Source organism: Venturia canescens, chromosome 8 (genome assembly GCF_019457755.1).
Source record: "Venturia canescens isolate UGA chromosome 8, ASM1945775v1, whole genome shotgun sequence".
In the NCBI taxonomy this organism is placed as follows: domain Eukaryota; kingdom Metazoa; phylum Arthropoda; class Insecta; order Hymenoptera; family Ichneumonidae; genus Venturia; species Venturia canescens.
The window spans coordinates 9,424,755-9,443,848 of record NC_057428.1 but is presented as its reverse complement, the minus strand read 5'-3'; the positions used below and the strand labels follow the sequence as shown (position 1 = coordinate 9,443,848).

The 19,094-nt window shown below is 37.9% G+C and overlaps 2 protein-coding genes and 1 long non-coding RNA gene across 4 annotated transcripts; 1 reads left to right on the top strand and 2 right to left on the bottom strand.

Annotated features, from left to right (window-relative positions):
• Positions 1–1,798: 1,798 nt before the first annotated feature.
• Positions 1,799–3,232, bottom strand: LOC122414799 (uncharacterized). Its single transcript, XM_043426395.1, has 4 exons — positions 3,075–3,232; positions 2,783–3,002; positions 2,530–2,592; positions 1,799–2,079 (listed from the first exon to the last, which is right to left on the bottom strand). The coding sequence occupies exons 2-4, from the start codon at positions 2,994–2,996 to the stop codon at positions 2,051–2,053; spliced, it is 306 nt and encodes a 101-aa protein (XP_043282330.1). The 5' UTR covers positions 2,997–3,002; positions 3,075–3,232; the 3' UTR covers positions 1,799–2,050.
• Positions 3,233–4,654: 1,422 nt separating this feature from the next.
• On the top strand, positions 4,655–8,844 carry LOC122414605 (uncharacterized). The gene is made up of 2 exons (XR_006261789.1): positions 4,655–4,740; positions 8,381–8,844. It is a non-coding gene; the product is annotated as an uncharacterized lncRNA (long non-coding RNA).
• A 2,514-nt stretch (positions 8,845–11,358) lies between these two features.
• LOC122414558 (uncharacterized) lies at positions 11,359–13,100 on the bottom strand. 2 transcript variants are annotated; one of them, XM_043425940.1, is made up of 2 exons: positions 12,542–13,100; positions 11,359–12,465 (listed from the first exon to the last, which is right to left on the bottom strand). In XM_043425940.1, the coding sequence occupies exons 1-2, from the start codon at positions 12,782–12,784 to the stop codon at positions 11,446–11,448; spliced, it is 1,263 nt and encodes a 420-aa protein (XP_043281875.1). In that variant the 5' UTR covers positions 12,785–13,100; the 3' UTR covers positions 11,359–11,445. The 2 variants fall into 2 exon arrangements, with proteins under 2 accessions (XP_043281875.1, XP_043281876.1); XM_043425941.1 differs by having other exon boundaries at positions 11,359–12,462.
• Between the last annotated feature and the right edge of the window lie 5,994 nt (positions 13,101–19,094).

The window sequence follows — 19,094 nt, the reverse complement described above, 5'->3', positions numbered from 1 at the left end:
CCCGCGCGAAAGCGCGAGCCAAGAGTCCGCGCTCGGGCTCGCGCCCAGCGTGAGAGCGCTGCCATACCGGGGCCCGGTGGTGGGGACAACGCCGAATCGCGAGGACCGCTCGCACGCACAATCAGTCGAGTTCCGAAGATCATTCCGGTGAGTCAGCGTCCAGTCGAGTCCAACGACCACCCCTTTGTGCAGCGAGCGTTCCTCGGTAAGTCCAACTCGTTATCTCCACCGAATTCACTGATCTAGTCTAGCCCTTTTCTTTTCGCTTATTGTTTCGGAATATAGTTCCGGTTTTTATAGTTTATGTTGCGTTTTAGTGGGGCATGAGGGCGAAGTAACGAGCGAGATTGCGGCCGATACTTCCCGTGTTTCCCGTCTTTTGATATTGTCGTTTTGAAGGGCTCAGCTTGATCAGTTTTTCGTTATTAATTTGGTCTCAGTCAATTCTTTACAGTTTCGCGCTAAAGTAGAGTCAATCATAGAATTCGAGTCTTTGTGAAATTGCGTCGTACGCGCTGGAATATTCCACGCGACGACGCCTCTCTCTCTCTCTCTCCCTGCACGCGCCGAGGCTCTAGCGAGCACGTTACCTCGCGGTTTGTTTGCGCTCTGTCTCTCTCGCTCGCGCTGGCGAGCATCGTGTATACGGCGTTATATTTTGTCTTTCGTATCGAATCTTTTTCAACCGTTATTTGTACCTTCGCCTATATTGTTCTTTTTCTATTTCGTGTGACGCTTACCGTCTTTTCTGTTACCTTTTTCTGCGAGCATTATTACCTCGTCTTATTGGATCATCTCGGTTATCTTCGCCAATATTAATCCGACGCTCATTATCCTTATTTTATCGTATTCTTTATTCGCGTCAGCTCGTATTACCTCCACTGAACGCGCGGGAACTTCGGCGTTACCTCGCGCTTGGCCGAAGTTCGTCCCGCTGTTACCTTCGGTTACCTTTCGTCGCGTATCGCCGGATTCCTCGCGATCGAACGGGTGCCAATTACCTTTTACCTTGGATTACCTAGGGCGCCGGCTGTTCTGGCGTTGCTTACCTTTTACCTTTTACCTAGAGCATCCGCCTGGCGGACGGCTGATTACCTTTTACCTGCACGCCAGAGCATCGGTTGTCGATTACCTACGGCACCCGGGAGACCACGAGGCGAATCGTTAATCACGTTGTTACTCGATGAATCGGGCGCGCCCCGCGCGAAGTCCCTCGTTACTGCGCGAGCGGTCAAAGTTTTGCGACCTGATGCCCCCCCCCCCCCCCCCCCCCGAATTAATTCCACTCAAACTTTATTTTGTATCGAGTCCAACCCGGTTATAATTTATCTCTTTTGCTGTATTCGAACTTATTCGGTCACTTTGAATAAAGCCTGAAATATGTCCAGAATTCTGCTTTGTCTTGGCTTATTTTTTTTTGCGTTGCGAATTGCTACCTTTTCCCCAAGGATCCCCCCCTCTACCTTTCAGTATCTCAAGTGAGCTGAGTAGCCGGACCGTCCTCAGTTACGCGTGTCTCTCGTTCCTTCTGTGTCGTACATTATATCATTTGACGTTACCATCGTTGAGAGTGAATGAATCAAAAGTCGAGTAATCGGCGGTACTTCGTACCTGGCGCCCAATTCACTCTCATGGCCGGAGAGTGGTGCGAGAGGACGAGACGGGTGAGCTGAGAAGGGACGTGATCGTACCCATCGGGGAAAATATTACGTTACATTGCATAACTCCACCGAGGGATTTATTGGTAATTTTACAGATTTATCAATTCCACTAGAGATTTGGAAATTTTGTTGCCAAAAGTCATTTTGAAATGAGGGATCTGAGGTCCACTTTTTTTTTAAATGAGCGAGGTGCTCAGTGGTTAGCGCTCCAGAATCAAACTTTTCGAATCCTGCGACCCTCATTTGACCCCACTGGCTTTTTAACCCTTTTCTATTTATTAAAATTAATTTGGCTGTTCTATAGCAGACATGGCATGCTATTCTATTGCTGTTACGTCGTTCGCTGGAGACATTGCCTTTTATTCCAAGTGTCGTTGATTAGATGTTTGTCAAGCGTCATCTTCTTCAACAGGTTGGGCTGAACAAAATAATTTCCACATTGAAGATATTGATTTTTTCGGTATTGAAATTTTCAGATTCTTTGCTCGCCCATTTAATTTAACACAGATTAATAGCGAAAAGTTTTAGCCAAAATTAAACATTCCTATATTCGTTTGGGACTCCGTAAAAAGTCATCCGGTTATTAGAATGATTTCAAATATTGAACGAATGAATTCATTCAATGAAATATGTGTATTTTTTATCAAATAAAAAATTACTTATGCGGGATGCTTCTCAGCGAAATCATGAGGAAAATTGGATTTTCTCAAGTTCCTCAGAGCGACTATTCTTTTCATTTCGGGGAAGAATAGTATGAGCAATTCGAATACTATAATACCGAGGGAATAAATGTCAACCTTGTAGTTAAAAACTCCTTTGCGGTAGACAGACTAATTCTATTGTTGTTGTATTGACGCTAAATACTTACTTTTATCATCGTCAGTTAATCCGCGCGGGCTACTCGCCGTCAAAGTCGATTCTGAGTCTTTGTCTGTAAGAAAACAAAAAAATTGTTCTCATGAATAATCTCAATTTAGTATCAAATAAATGGAATTACGCTGCGAACTCGATAGTTGCAACAGATATGTCGCTACACCTGTGGGAGAAATTGCATTCATCAAAGTTGCATCTATCAGGTTCGCAGTGTACGAACATTTAAATTCGTAAACGTTTGTTCTTACGGTCCAATAACTTCGGGCTTCTTATATTTTTATCCAAGAAGGGAATCAAGTGAGATAACTGTAGATCATCATAAATATTCTGAAGAGGATTGACGGTCTCGAGACTTCTTGGGCTATTGGCAATGATACCCGAACACCGAATATCACTTTCGGAACTGCTTGCATCTAACAGATCTTCGAAATTTCCTCCCTGGCATAACATTTTTGACTCCATAGATTCCTGTTGTGGATTTACCAAAACTTGATTCATGCTCAAACGGATGAAATTTTTTCAGGTGTCATTTATTTGTACCTGAAGTTTTTGAAACGCTTCCTTCTCTGCTAGATTTTCAAATTCAGTTCTGGAAGACTGACAGATCGATAACCTGATTTGACTGACAATGTCGTTCAAAGGTTTGCTCCAATGTAACCCGTTGCGTGTCAATTGTGATTGACATACAGGACACTGGAATCGAGTGCTCAGAGCCGTAGTAATACATTGTGAACAAACTGGAATCACAAAGTTTATCGAGAGTGAAGATAGAAAAAAACCAAATAAAATACAGAATGAATGTAATTACAATCTTACAATTGTGGAGACATGTACTGATGCATCCCACGATCAGCAGGATTTTTACCGACCTAAAATCCTGCTGCACGGTTTTCTCAGAGTAGCTTGATATTTGGAAAAAAATATAAGTTACATGCTCTTCTGTTTTCACCAGAGAACAAGGTGTAACTTTTCTTTTTCTAAAAAAATCAACGATGTCCGAGCAAACCATTCAGCCGATTTGCAGCTATCTCTCTCGCACTCATACAACTGATAATTGCCTTAACCGATTTCCATAGAATTGTACTTGAAGTGATCTGATAGATAACCTTAAAGGAAATAAATACCTCAATGATGTCGAATGCTACGGAATAGAGTGGTTTTTTATTATTGTTTTCACTCTCCATTTCGCAAAACTGTACAAGTTCTTCTTCTCTTGCTTCTTCTTTTCGTTCTTTGACCATGGGGCTGGCCACGGTCTTACATACAGGTCTGGAAACTCTGCCCAAATTTTGGTGGTGGGGGTAGGTCTCTTACGCATGAAAATTTTTGTCAAAAATCGACACCATGCGGCGCTGAGATCTTGCCTACCGGATAATCATAACCTTAAAATCTAACTGAACGTGACGGTGTAAGCAAACACGAATTATTTATATCATAAAATCGTTCAAAGAAAAAAAATGCCGATTGTTTGCGTCGTGCCGGGGTGCAAAACCGGCAGCAGAGTAGAAACGGCGAAGCACTCATTATTTTGCGTGCCAAAAGACCCAGAGAGACGGATACAGTGGGAAAACGCGATCCCCGGTATAGTGAAATTAAGTTCTTCGGATCGTATTTGTGCTAAACATTTCAATTCCGCCGACATATGTCATGAATGGAAGAAACAGGATGAGAATGGTCGAATAATCGCACGAGTAAGTACACTGAAAACAGTTTATAAAAGATTAAATACATTTATTTTCACATCATATATTTTCATTTCTTCAAAGGTTCAATACAAGCGGCCACGACTAAGTGATACTGCTGTGCCCATAGAATTCAATTGCCAGTGGTCAGGCGATAAAATAAGTATAAAGACAATGAGCGAATCTACGAAAGAAGTACTCATGACACAGTCACATTCACTTCTCGCAAGTAATGCCACGGATGATGTTGATTTAGAAAATCTTGCTTCAAACAGTGCCGACGGATGTATAAAAGTTGTCAATACTTCACTTCCCACTTCTGACATAAAAAGTATGTCATCTAGTAGTGAATATACCATTAAATTATAGATTGACTTAAATTTCTATCCTGACTCACAAGACCAATATGTACAATGTTTCAATCGTAGTTGTAGGAATAGATTCACCGACTTCAGTTGTAACTACATCATTGTCGATCTGCGAACCTATTACTGGCACAGTACAATCGTTCATTAACCTTGAAGGTAAGAAATAAAATTCTTTCGAGACATTATCAACACCATATTAGCAACCATATAATCCTCCTAATCAACACCATATAAACCTTTGATGAAAGAATTTATGATACTATTCATAATTCAGATCTGTGACACTGACAACATATAATTAAATTTATTCTATTTACCAATATGTAATAACATTGAACGGTTATCTGAAGAAGCCCTGAAAGATTGTTTGGTACTAAAACTGAATTATTTATTTGCATCTGTTTTGATTTATTAAATTGGACTTTTTAGAAGCAGATATGGAATTGTCGCCTTCAGTTACCGAGTCATTGCCAATCTGTAGTAAAACATTACAAATCTGTAAACCCGCTGGCCCGATTCCATCACTTGTAAACAGTAAAGGTGAGAAAAAATATTTTATTTAAAGATGTTGTTCATCATTTCAAAAACATCCGTATCAAGAATCTTCTTTTTGACAAACCTACAAGTTTTTTTCAACCCAGAAATTTTACAATTCTCCTATATCCACCTAAATTAAAAAAAATAAAATTTTCAAAAGTAGATATGGACTCAAGTACCGGGATGTCGGGATTAGTATCAGACCCATGGAGCTTTCGACGTGTACTTATTGGAGGTGGATACCGCATGGTGTTCTCATACACGACACTGATTCTTCGCGATAGCATTCGGCCTTACCCAGTGACGCAAAAACATGTGACACTTGATGAAGATGGAACCCTTTACTATTTCGTATATGGAATCCCTGTCAACTCAGAAAAATTAGACAAAGGCTTAAACAAAAAAGAAGAGCTTCCAGATGTACTACGAAAATTCAAAAACATGAACGTTTGTAACGGGATTGGTGACCTCAACAAGCAACTCATATTAGCCAATGGAGGATATTCGGATGCTGGCATGAAATGGCGAAGCAAAGATTGCCCTGTAATATCCATCAAAAAAAGATGCGATTCTTGTATGGTATCAAGAAAAAATATACTCCAACGGACAAAGCGATTGAACAATCCTTCGAATATCAGAAGAATAAAAGGAGCTTTGAACGTCGTCGATCAAGGAAAGATATTGGCTATGCGATGAAAAATGAAGCGTGAAAATCGTCGAAAAATTCAAGCTCAGAATCGACTCAAAATAATGCTGGGGTGCTTGAAAGAACAAAAAGCGCGGATAGCGAGTGTAGAACAAGCCTCTTTAGATAAAAAATGTGCCGAATTGGAAATGACAGAACCACAAAGATTAGCTCTGAAAGAAATCGTCTCGATGGCAAATAAAAAAGACGCGAAAGGTTATCGTTATACAGAAAACTGGATCATGTTATGTATGCTCATGAACATTCGATCACCATCATATTATGAATTTTTGCGTCGAAACAACATTCTACCACTCCCGTGCACGAGGACTGTACGAAGTTACTTTTCGTTAATCAACACGAAGTGTGGTCTTGATGAAAATTTTGCAAAACTTTTAAGACACCATTTTGCCTCGAAAACTCCACTTCAATGTCATGGAGTATTGCTGATCGACGAAATAAATCTCCGCAAATCTGTAGGAGTTTGTTCAAAGAATTTAACCTACACGGGATTAATAAATTTGGGAGATAATGAAAATCAGTCTACAGATATGACCGAACAAGCTACACATGGGCTTGTGATAATGTTTCAGCCCCTTGCTGATTCATACACTCAACCGATCGCAGTGTACGCATCGAAAAATTCCGTAAAAGGAGAAGAGCTTGCCAAAATTGTCGTGAGAGCTATTTCATACATTGAACAAACTGGGGCTAAGATACATGGAGTAATAGCAGATGGTGCTGCTACAAATTCAAAGATGTGGGGTTCATTGGGCATCGATGGCTCTAAGCAAAAAACCAAAACTTGGTTTCCTCATCCTTTAGATCCGGAGCGAAAAGTATTCGCCTTTTCAGACACCTGCCACGTTATAAAAAATATCCGAAATCGACTGTACAACAGGAAGGAACTAAGAGTAAGATATGGATTATATTTTTTATTAGAATTTTCTCAAAATTTCATGGCATATCCGTAAATTATTCAAAATCGATATGGTTTCTTAGTTGATATTTAAAACAAAACACTGACCAATATCCGACGTAAAATCTTCGAAGCTAATTAAAAAGTGGAGAAATAATTATTAACGTTAATTTGTAGTTAAACTCATCAGTCGAAAACATTCGTTGGAGGTATTTCGAAACTTTGTTTAATATCGACAAAAACCATCCTGCAAATGTCCGAGTTTGTCCAAAAATTACGAGCAGACACATTGAATTGGGTAATACCTCAAAAATGCGCGTCAAACTGGCAACTCAGGTGCGTTTATGAAAAAAAAAGTTGAAAAATGTTTACGTATATCATTCATTTTTTATTTTTAATGTTGTCGCAGATATTCAGCAACTCCGTTGCTCAAGGATTGGAGTTTTATTTGAAACATAAGTACGAAGAGCTTAAGGGATGTGAGCAAACAATAGCATTTTGTAAACAGTGCAACGACATGTTTAACGCACTCAATCGTAAAAGTCCAAACAATGCGCTCAAGCCGGACTCTGCTGATTTCAAGGTACCATAAAAACTTTAGGGTCTAATCTGTACATGTCATATAAACTGATATATGAAAGGATGCCGTCTGATTGCTTATATTAATTTTCAACTTTGCAGGTACTCGAAGCTTCATTAGAATGGTTGGACAAATGGGAATCGGCTTTTATTAAAGGAGACATCACTGAGGGAAAATTTCTCACTCCTCAAACATCACGAGCATTACGGATTACGCTTCGATCGACAATGGATATGTGCCGATATCTCGTTGAAAAATACAATTTCGAGTATCTGTTAACTGGAAAAATCAATCAGGATAATTTGGAGGCAATTTCTCTTCTCATATCGTGGACTTTTTCTAATACCGTGGCCATTGAGTAACGAAAATATTCAATGGATTAATTTGTTTCATTTTTTTTGTTTAGAAATTTTTCGGCACTGTACGGCAGTGTGCTGGATCCAATGATCATCCCAATTGTCCTACCTTTCTCCAACTCTATAAGCTTTTGTCAGTATATAGCGTTATTAAACCACCTAAATACGGCAACTGTTCGGTGACAACCAGTTCATGTCCAACTTTAATATCGATAAGAGAGTTGAAAGCGATCAACCGTGGTCGAAAACAAGGAAAGATGGCTGAATACGTCGAAAAAATTCAAAGAAAGCTCGATAGCATATTGCGATACGACGATTGGGAAGCGGATGACATCCTTGAACCAATGTCCCAGCATGATTATGCCCTGTCATCTGTTTTAGATTGCATAATCTATTATGTTACAGGTTTTATTTTCAATCTTCACTCTAAGCAAAATTTATTAACAAAATTGTTCATTTGCATGGCTCTAACCCCCACATAGCATGGCTTTCTATCACTCGATCATTTTTTTCACGACAGGTTATATCATACTGATTATATTACGGAGAAACTTCGTTAAATGCTTGCAACCGTACACCTATTGTGATATTCAGAGAGATCTATAAAGAGAAATCTGTTGTTGCTATAATTTTAATGAAGTTTCATCGCATTCTGTTCTGGGGCCGGGGATTCACGTTGAATAACACACCAATGCTTTTTGCGTGTTGACACTTTTTAGGCTACTTGTGCAAACGGGTACTCAAGAAATACAACTCATGCATGACTTGTGAAGAAGCCGTGAAGATGAAGACCAACTTTTCATCTTCGGTGTCGCAATTGATTTCCATGAAATCACGTGGAAGTTTGATACACGCTAATCTCCACTTTTTCAACCTTATTCGGCATGTTGAAGCTACATTTGCGAAGTATTGTTCTCGAATTGATGCTTTCGATCTAACTCTCGATGAAGTGTTGGATACGTACACTTTTACTTTTCCATGTAAAGAACATGCTTCCGAAATCCTTTCCTACGCTATTATTTATTATATTAGACTACGAATGAGACAAAATGCTCACCAGGAAAATCAAAAATTGAAAAAAGACTTCGTTGTAAAAAAAAAATTGTCAAAACTGACTAATACTTAAACCGCGGGGATGGAGAAAGCAGCTAATCTTTTATAAATAAAGTAGATCTCACTGTAATTGATTGTGTATTGTTATTCATTTACCCATAAATATTAACGTATAACATCGGCTAATAAATTATTGCAAAAAAAATATCTATTTAAAAACTTATTCGAACTTTTTACGCTATTGCATATTGATTGCTATTCAACTAGTAAGCTCTTGTGAAAAAGCGTTTCAAAATTAAATTAAATTATCACTTCGTGACAATATTAGAAAGAATGAATAGTACTGTCAACAGATTTGAAATAAAAATAAATCAGCATCATTGGGGTTAGGTGTGACGGATATAAACAGATGTGGGATTTGGGATTGCAGTTAATAGTGCTGTCTTTGTTCAACACCTCTATTGCCCCCGCACCGTCCCTCGCCAACGTGGTCAATAAGATAGCTGCGCCTCTAGCGGTCAATGTAGTAAAAAAATTTCTTCAATAAGAGACCCTCGAAATCCGGCCGAGTTTCCAGACCTGTATGTAAGACCGTGGGGCTGGCAAATGGCTATCTCCCGCTGAGGGCATGTGCGGCATGTGCCTGTGCCACGAACTGTATAAGTTCTGTATAGTTAGTTAAGTGTCACCCCCCTGACTGATAAGGGACCGTGCGTAGCGTCTACAGTGCCACTATGCGGTCAATTCCAAAACTCTTTTGATGCATTTTAAAGCAGGCGCATATGGGAATTATTAATTTTTTCGCATTATTTAACGAAATAAAATTATTATTTTATCATATCTCGATCGAGAAAATATTGTTGCATTGAGGGGTGCCTGTAATGCACAATTTCAACATCGAAACATTGAACTACCAGTAAAATTTTATTGCACTTGATTCAAACAGTTTTTTCCTTTTACATCATTTCGATCTCGAATGCGATCGTTGTTGATCGGACGAAAACCGTATTTAATTAGTTTTAATATTATTTTTTTCCAAATTTTAATTGTTTTCAATGTGTTCACAGTAAAAATATCATCAGAAAAATTGCACATTCAGACACAAGAGAGCGTGCACATCAGCAGTAGTGCTGCTCTCTATAGCTCACGCACGGTCCCTATACGGATTTGGAGCGTGATTTGGAGCTTGTTCGATTGGGATCCAACATGTGGGCGGGGCCTATCAATATGGCGCAGAAAAGTTCCAGTGACATATGAACCTAATCCAAAAATGTGACATCCTTCAAAATTTTTACGCTAACAGCAATTTTTTTCCTGGTGGTACACGTGACGAATATCTTTTAGGGTGCATTTTTACAAATTATACGAATTGTCTTGCAATTGATAAAAATGTACACAAGAACTCGTATTCTTGTTCCTCCTTTTTCTGTTTTCACCCTCGGCCACCAGATGTCATATCTCTCTATGTTAGATCCCAACGCGGTCGACGTGGGAGGGTACTTTCTCTCTTCGACCATTAAGTTGAAACTTTTTTTCATTCAACAGTGACGCTTGGATCAGTCATTTTGAGATGACTTTTGACGGAAAAAATAATAAATCCGGCATGAAATTAATAAATCTTCAGAACTATCAATAAATTCCAGGGTAAGATGATACGATTGAGTTGAAACTTTTTTCCATACACCGGCGGAGTTCAATCTTCTCAATCCGAAAAGACTATTGACAGAAAAATTATCAAATCCCGCATGAAATTAATAAATCTTCAGAATATAGAGGATTCGGGGACCACTGTTGTATGAAAAATAGTAACAACCCAATTGCATAATTGCACCAAGGGATTTATCGCTAGATCTGAAGATTTCCATAATTTCATGCGGGATTTATTAATTTTCCTGCCAAAAGTCATTTTAAAATTGTTGATCCGAAGAATTTTAGATCGAATCGTATAGATTCCTGGAGGAGTTATTGATTTCCTCGAAGGAAACTCAGTTTGTACCAAAAGTATCAAACTCCATCGTTCTGTAGAAAGGAGTTTCGATAAAACTGATTGATCTGCTCGGGGAATTATTAATTATTTTTTCGAATTATTTCGCATTAAATGAATCGAACTCCGCTGACCTGTGGAAAACATTTTCGATCTGATTGCATAAGATGCTGAAGGAATTAATGATTCCCTCGCGAAAAACTCAGATTGAATCAAAGGTATCAAACTCCATCGTTCAATAATTGCTTCAGGAATTTATGCAATCAGATCAAAAATGCTCTTCACAAATTAGTAAATTACGATTCATCCGATTCAGAAAGATTTATTAATTTCATGCCGGATTTATTAATTTTTCTGTCAAACGTCATCTCAAGAAGGCTGATTCTTGCTTCACTGATGAATGGAAAAAAATTTCAACTCAATCGTATCATCTCACCCTGGGATTTCTTGATAGTTCTGAAGATTTATTAATTTCATGCGGGATTTATTAATTTTTCTGTCAAACGTCATCTCAAAATGGCTGATTCTTGCTTCATTGATGAATGTAAAAAAATTTCAACTCAATTGTATCATCTCACCCTGGGATTTCTTGATAGTTCTGAAGATTTAAACGGAACGGTCGGGTCAAACGTGACAGGATTTGAATGAAATAAACAAGGATATCGGTTTGAAAATAAATGGCTTTTACTATTTTATTTTTTCCTTTTTTTTCGAGTTCGGCTTTGTGATATAATTGCATTCCCAATTTCAGCATTTTCCATCTCCTGCGATGCCAGAAGCAATTCGATGCTGTTGCGTCTTTTTTTTCATTTTTGTTTTTGCCGGAAGAGAGGAGGAAGGAACATCGTCGATTTGGGTCGGAACAACTTTTGAAAATTCGGAGTCCATCCATTTGTTCGCTGATTCCGTCGGTTGTGTGGGCAGAATCTCCGAGCCATCCATTTCCTCCGTCGCTCCGGACAACCGAGTAATATCGCCATCCTGGGCGACGGAGAATTTGGGGCTCTCCGCACCCACGTCACTAAAAGCGTCGACTTCGCCCGACTCCTTCGGCGTCGACGTTCTTGGTGTCGTGGGTAGCATCCCCGAGCCATCCATTTCCTCCGTCGCTCCGGACAACCGAGTTATATCGCCATCTTGGGCGACGGAGAATTTGGGGCTCTCCGCACCCACGTCACTAAAAGCGTCGACTTCGCCCGACTCCTTCGGCGTCGACGTTCTTGGTGTCGTGGGTAGCATCCCCGAGCCATCCATTTCCTCCGTCGCTCCGGACAACCGAGTTATATCGCCATCCTGGGCGACGGAGGCATTGGGGCTCTCCGCACCCACGTCACTAAAAGCGTCGACTTCGCCCAACTCCTTCGGCGTCGGCGCTCTTTGTGTCGTGGGTAGCATCCCCGAGCCATCCATTTCCTCCGTCGTTCCGGACGACCTAGTTATATCGCCATCCTGGGCGACGGAGGCATTGGGGCTCTCCGCACCCACGTCACTAAAAGCGTCGACTTCGCCCGACTCCTTTGGCGTCGGCGCTCTTGGTGTCGTGGGTAGCATCCCCGAGCCATCCATTTCCTCCGTCGCTCCGGACAACCGATTAATATCGCCATTTTGGGCGACGGAGAAATTGGGGTTCTCCACACCCACACTCCCGACGGAATCACTTTTCTGGGAATCGGATTCCATGGATGTTTTCCGATTTTCTCTGTCCAAATCTTCATGACCCCCTCTCGCCACCGATCCGGTTTCGTTTGAATTTAAATTTTCCAACTGCTAACAGAAAAATAATAATTTTAATGATTTATTTTTAAATTATTAAACATCAAGATTTTTCTCCGTTTCAACTCACCTTTTCTATTATTTGAATAATTTTTAATCGATGACATTTGATAAATGATCGCATGAGTTTTCTGTTTCTATTATCATTGTTTTTATAAAACTCAGCCGCTACCTCCGCCACAACTTCCGGATCAATTGGCCGGTCCTTCTTCAACGTGTCGTAGTGCCCTATCAAGAGCTGAGCTATTACATTTAAATTTTCAAACCAATTGACCTCGAAATGATGCGTAACCTCCGCAAGAGGATTGGACATGAGCTCTGAAATAGTTCAAAAAATTGTTTGAGAATGAATCCTACAAATCCGCAGAGTTTAAGAGGGGAAAATTCATACAAAAACCATTACAAATGAAAAGCGCAAATACTCGTACGAATACACACACTGTATCTATAATTTCTCATCAAACTTACCCAGATCATGCCATTAGCATGCAATTTATTCAATCATCTACAGGTTCAATGCGGTCCTTGGGGAAGGAGTCAACGAAACAGTGTCATCGGTAAGTATTTCAATCGCAGATTACCCAATATCAAATTTTTTTATGAATTTCAGGTTCAACGCGGTCCTCGGGGAAGGAGTCAACGGAACAGTGTCATTACGCTCTCGGTACAATTATCGAGGACTGGAATTTTGGACAGAAATGACGGAAGACGTCTTTTCTCGTACCGTTGCCATACCCGATCAAGAATTCGACGCCCCGAATTGTCGATGGAGAGAATCCGTGATCTCTTTCCGGATCTTGTTCTTTTTGAACCGTAGCGGTGAGCCGTCGTTTCGCTCTTATTTCGTATCGTTTTGTTTGTTATTTCGTTGAACTCGCGAATAATATTTGGAGAAAATTTTGAGAGTTAAAAGAGCGATATTGTTTCGAAGTACGCACGCGTTTGGGAAATTCTAGTTGCATCTTGTCACGCGATTTTGATCTTTGGCAATTAATCATTGTTATTTATTATTTTGAATTGTCGAGAGGAATTCTATTTTATATTTTTGTGTTCAATCTCGAGATCCATAGTTTAAGTTGAATATTTTGTTATATTTCGTTTTGATCGTGGCGATCATGAATTGTTGAAATGTTACGTATCGATCCATCAATTTATCGTCATAAATTGTGATTGGAATTTTATGTCATTTATAACCGAGACCTTGAATTGAGATATACAAGGCGGGTTCTGGATATTCTGCTGAGTCATTGTCACGATGACGTCATCATTTCGAACGTTCTAGAACGATGACGTCATCATTTCGAATGTTCTAGAACGATGACGTCATCATTTCGAACGTTCTAGAACGATGACGTCATCATTTCGAAAATTCTGGATACTTTTTTGCTGAGTCATTGTCACGATGACGTCATCATTTCGAACGTTCTAGAACGATGACGTCATCATTTCGAATGTTCTAGAACGATGACGTTATCATTTCGAATGTTCTGGAACGATGACGTCATCATTTCGAACGTTCTAGAACGATGACGTCATCATTTCGAATGTTCTGGAACGATGACGTCATCATTTCGAAAATTCTGGATACTTTTTTGCTGAGTCATTGTCACGATGACGTCATCATTTCGAATGTTCTGGATCTTGCGGGGTAATGCGAGTCACCTAACGAAGCGAGTCAGAACCTTCGAGAACGTTCTAGAACGATGACGTCATCATTTCGAACGTTCTAGAACGATGACGTCATCATTTCGAACGCTGTGGAACGATGACTTTCGAACCTTCTAGAACGATGACGTCATTTCGAAAGTTCTAGAACGTCATTTCAAAATATTCTATGAGACACCATTTCCTGTTTTACCGACTGAAAATTTTGGAAAAAGGTTGGATCTGTAGATGGCGCAATTTGAATCCAACCGAAATGTCCAATCAGATGACGTCATTTCGAATGTTCCAGAATGATGCATCATCTCGAACCTTCTGGATGACGTCATTTCGAATGTTCCGATTCTGGATACTCTGGATCCAACGGAAATAACCAATCAGATGACGTCATCTCGAATGTTCTAGAACGTCATTTGAAAATGTTCTATGAGACGCTCATTCCTGTTTTACCGACTGAAAAATATTGGAACCGTAGATGTCGCAATTAATAGGGAGCTGCTCCTTCTAAGAATTTTCAAGTCGTCGTGACAGTGTTACGTTACCAAAAAGCTGAAGAGGCTCCCCATGACGTTAGCAAAAATGTCGATCATCACACCCCCTATAAAATTTTTACACTAAAAATCATTTTTTTTTTCGTGTTTCATTTTCAAACATAGTATATTCATTTCTAGTAAATTTGATTGAAATTATAATTTTTCATTCTTTAACCAATTCTAAGATATTTTTGTCCTTACATAATTTGAGCTTAGCTCAATAGTTTCCGAAAAAAATTAGCTTATGTTTTTATAGAATAAAATAAATTGAACAAAATGACATGCCAATTTCACCCCCACCACCGCGAATCGTTTTATTCAGAGAAAGTATAGTCTCGGCGAGCTCGAGCCAGCAGGTGACAGGGTTGTCAATGTACTTGTCCCGAGACTCTACCGAGTCTCTTGGTCAATGAGACCTCCTGTTCTTTTACCTGTAAAAATAAGCTAATTTTTTTCTCGGAAACTATTAAGTTTAGCACAAATTATCTAGGAACAAGAATATCTTAGAATTAGTCAAAGAATACCCTCAAATTTTTTAAGAAAAAATCAAAATTAGCAATTTTAATTTTTTTGATATTTTGGAAAACCAAAATCCATCTCAAAAAATTTTTAAAAAATTTTAGGATATTCTTTGACCAATTCTAAAATATTTTTGTACCTACATAATTTGAGCTAAGCTCAATAGTTTCCGAGAAAAAATTAGCTTATGTTTTTGTAGAATATTTACGTTCTTACCGCCATATTGTAAAACGGAGTGGTTCAATGATAACATGAAAATTCCCTGTTAAACTTCAACTATCGCGAGCACCCCTGATCATGATTACAGTACGAATTCTTTGCGGTAACATTAAAAAAAAAAACAAATAGAAAAAAAAAGTTTTTTTCAAAAATTTTCACGTTTGAATCGGCCATATTTTTTTCTTTGTGTCTATTCGGAATTTTAAGCCAGTATTCTGAAAGAGCATAAAATTCAACGACGATATATCTGAAAACGACATTTTTTCAACGCTGATAACATAAAAAATAATCGCGTTGAAAGTTAGGTAAAAAATCGGGACGCTTGGGCGTTAATGGGTTAAGAGAGAAAATAACTCATCTTCATCTTTCAAATATGACATCAGTCATGAGCCACACTATAGAACAGCATATTCATGATAGTTCGAGCATGCTTGTAATATGATGCTTTGCGGAGTCAGTCACGTGGAGAAAAAATAATTATTTATATTATTCTGAGTGACCAAGTGACGTAAATACGTAGCAATGCATTTTGCTCTATGATCCAAAAAAAATTTTGAATTATTACCTGCTTATTCAAGTTTACCTATAGAATGAACAAACATTTTTCGTAGTGGAGCGTCTTATCTCCTGTAACCCGATCTTCTTTTGCGTAGTCCAGTGACACGAGACTCACGACATACGCATTACGTTATTATTAATACTAATTGTTTATTATAATGTTTTTTTTTTGCAAAGTACCTTTTATAACAAATGTTTTGCATATATAATTTGTAAATAGAAATGATATTGAAAAAAATCTATAGAAATGCATTTGAATTTTAAATGATTATTTATTGAACATTCTTACTGATACATACTTATATAGAAACTTCTAGAGCCATCTATCGTTGAAAAAAGGTTTTATTATAAGAAAATGACGTTTTTTCCATTAAAACCATTTTTGATAGTGAACACTAGGGTAAATCAATAACTTTTTGAAAACAATATGCATTCTTTATTAAAATGATTTTTTACTTTGATTATTATATTATTTTGAATTTATTTATTCGAATGTTCTTGATACTCCTATAGAAGCATACGAAGAAATGTATAAAATTATTTGAACAATTTGATCTAAAGTAATCTACCATTTTACCGGATTCGAAGGAAACATTTTGTAGAGAAGAAGTCTGTATATCTCTATTGAAAACCAATTCAATGCTATAATTAATTTTTGAAAGAATTTAAAGAGAATTTTGTAAAATTCGCATTTGTATCTTTCTCGAATCATCAAACATAAACATTTGAGACCTTATAAAGCAACACATCACAGAGTCGGACCTATCAATCGCCGGGAGTTGCCGAACAATTAACATCATCATCGTCAGTACGTAATATTTCGTGCGTAAATTTCAAAAGTGTCTTAACATTGATTGTACGGAGTGAATAAATGTTCTGATACTTTTTTCAATAAACTCGGTCATCAAGTGATTTTAACCAAAAATTTAATTTTTAAAGTGATTCGTAACAATAAATTTTGATAAATTGTCCTGATAACAAGTTTATTTAACAAGTTTTTCATAGTGATATTCATTATTATTCACTAACTTTTTTAATGCGAGACATACCAGTATAAATACCATTTAAATAAAATTATTTCTAAATATTTAAAATAATGAATAATAATAACAATAATACACAATTTTGTGATCATTCAAAAGGTATCAGAACATTTATGTCTGTGCACGCACTTAATGTTAAGAGGGATTAAAAAAGTGAAGTCTAGGAAAATTATATCATTACAATTTTTAATATGAATTTTTAAGATCATGAAATCGTCGACTAGTTCAGTAGTTGTTGCGGTTAACGTGCCGAGACAGTGGATAACAGCGTGTTTGAGGGTTGAGCTGAAAAGTATCCTCCAGCGAGCGCTTCGATCCTACATCGCGGGAGGTAATGATGTGACTCTCACAATCGCTGGGATAGAGACACAGCTGTTTAGGTGCAATCACGGTGAATATTGGTTTTTGCTGTATGGCCCCATCGATGACGACGAGGATAAGGACAACAAGGACAAGGACAAGGATAACGACGATGACGACGTAATCGTACTTAATTAATCATGGTAAGTAATCACATTTGTTGTTCTATTAACGCTTTGTCTGCAAACGTTTTTTGCACACATCCTACCTGTAAACGTGGATCGTTGGCGTTTCATCCATTATTTCTCGAAAATTAATTTTTTTCATCATTTTTTTTATTCAATAAAGCTGTCAAAGGGCCAAAGCTCTTTTTGCTCAGATACGAACGACCTAGATTTACAGACGAAGGTTTAAGAAATATAATTTCAATAAATTTTTCTATAAATTAATATATGTTTGTGTTTTTTCTGGTCAGCATTATCAACTACGGATGGTTTTCAACGTGACGATGGTTCGTACCACAATCATCATTATAATCATGATCATGACTATGATGATGGTCATCATCATCCCATCATCATCATCATCATCATTCACAGAATCATCGAGAGCGAGCATGTGGATTTTTTATAATGCATATTATTTTGGTTTCATGTAAGAAAGAAAAAACTGCTTTTCATTTTTATAAAAAATAATTGTATGCATTGTACCTTATTCATAACCTATTGAATTTATGACTCAATAAATAAACAACAGTGTAATGAGTAAATTCGTCTATGAATGTTACGAAGTATTTTCTCCCGTCTATTGTAGGAAATTGCGCGTCTCAGCGCACAGAAGCTTCTCTTCTGCATTCTCTGTAACAACACTTTATTTCTCGAATAAACGGACGATCTATAATTTCTTGTGTTTTCTTTATTTCGCGCTGACCTGCCTCACTCCCTTTCTGCATGTTCGATTGACGATACGTTTTACATTCTGACTCAGAAAATAATCATAACTAAAATATATCTAATTTCGTGTCCGAGTGAGAAGAAGACGGGCGACTGAAGAAATCAAGTCGTACTCGTGTGCTCCACGCACACCAGCATGGAACATTCGGCACGTCGATCGACAGTTCAACGTTTTATTATCTTATTGATCTCATATTTTCAGAGCCCAATTTTCTATTAAACAAAATACAGTAACCGTATTTTTCTCACCGTATACCGGTCTGACACATCACTTTTTAGTCAGATTGCTCGTTCAAATAAAAACCGAAAAAGTTAATTTGAGTGCTGGACGTCACTTGGTAAATGTTTTGATTCCTCAAACCTTTTTAAGTTTCTGATGCCTCCCGTAGAAATAGATATTCCGAATTACCGATAAACACTTGGTCTCAAATTGACATTGTGTTTTTTTCAATTGTCGTGTTAAAATCATTTTCAATAAGGTTCATGATTGTTGGTTGCCACAATGTCGATACATCGATCTGTAAATGTTGTGCGCCACATGTGTGTTTCTATTAATATTTCTGAATGAGCAAATTTCATGTTCTAATAATAACAATAAATGTGTTGGTATCGTTCTAATTGTTGGAAAGAGAGATTTTGGAATTTCTTATGGTTGTGGATTTTTTAATAATTTCGATAAAGCGTCCCGGCTCGAACCAATATTCCCTCAACTAACTTTCAAACACAATTTTATATTCTAATAATAAAAATAAATGTGTTGGCAAAATTGTTGGAAAGAGAGGTTTTGGGATTTTTTATGGTTGTTGATTTTTCAAAAATTAAAAAAAGTTTTTTTC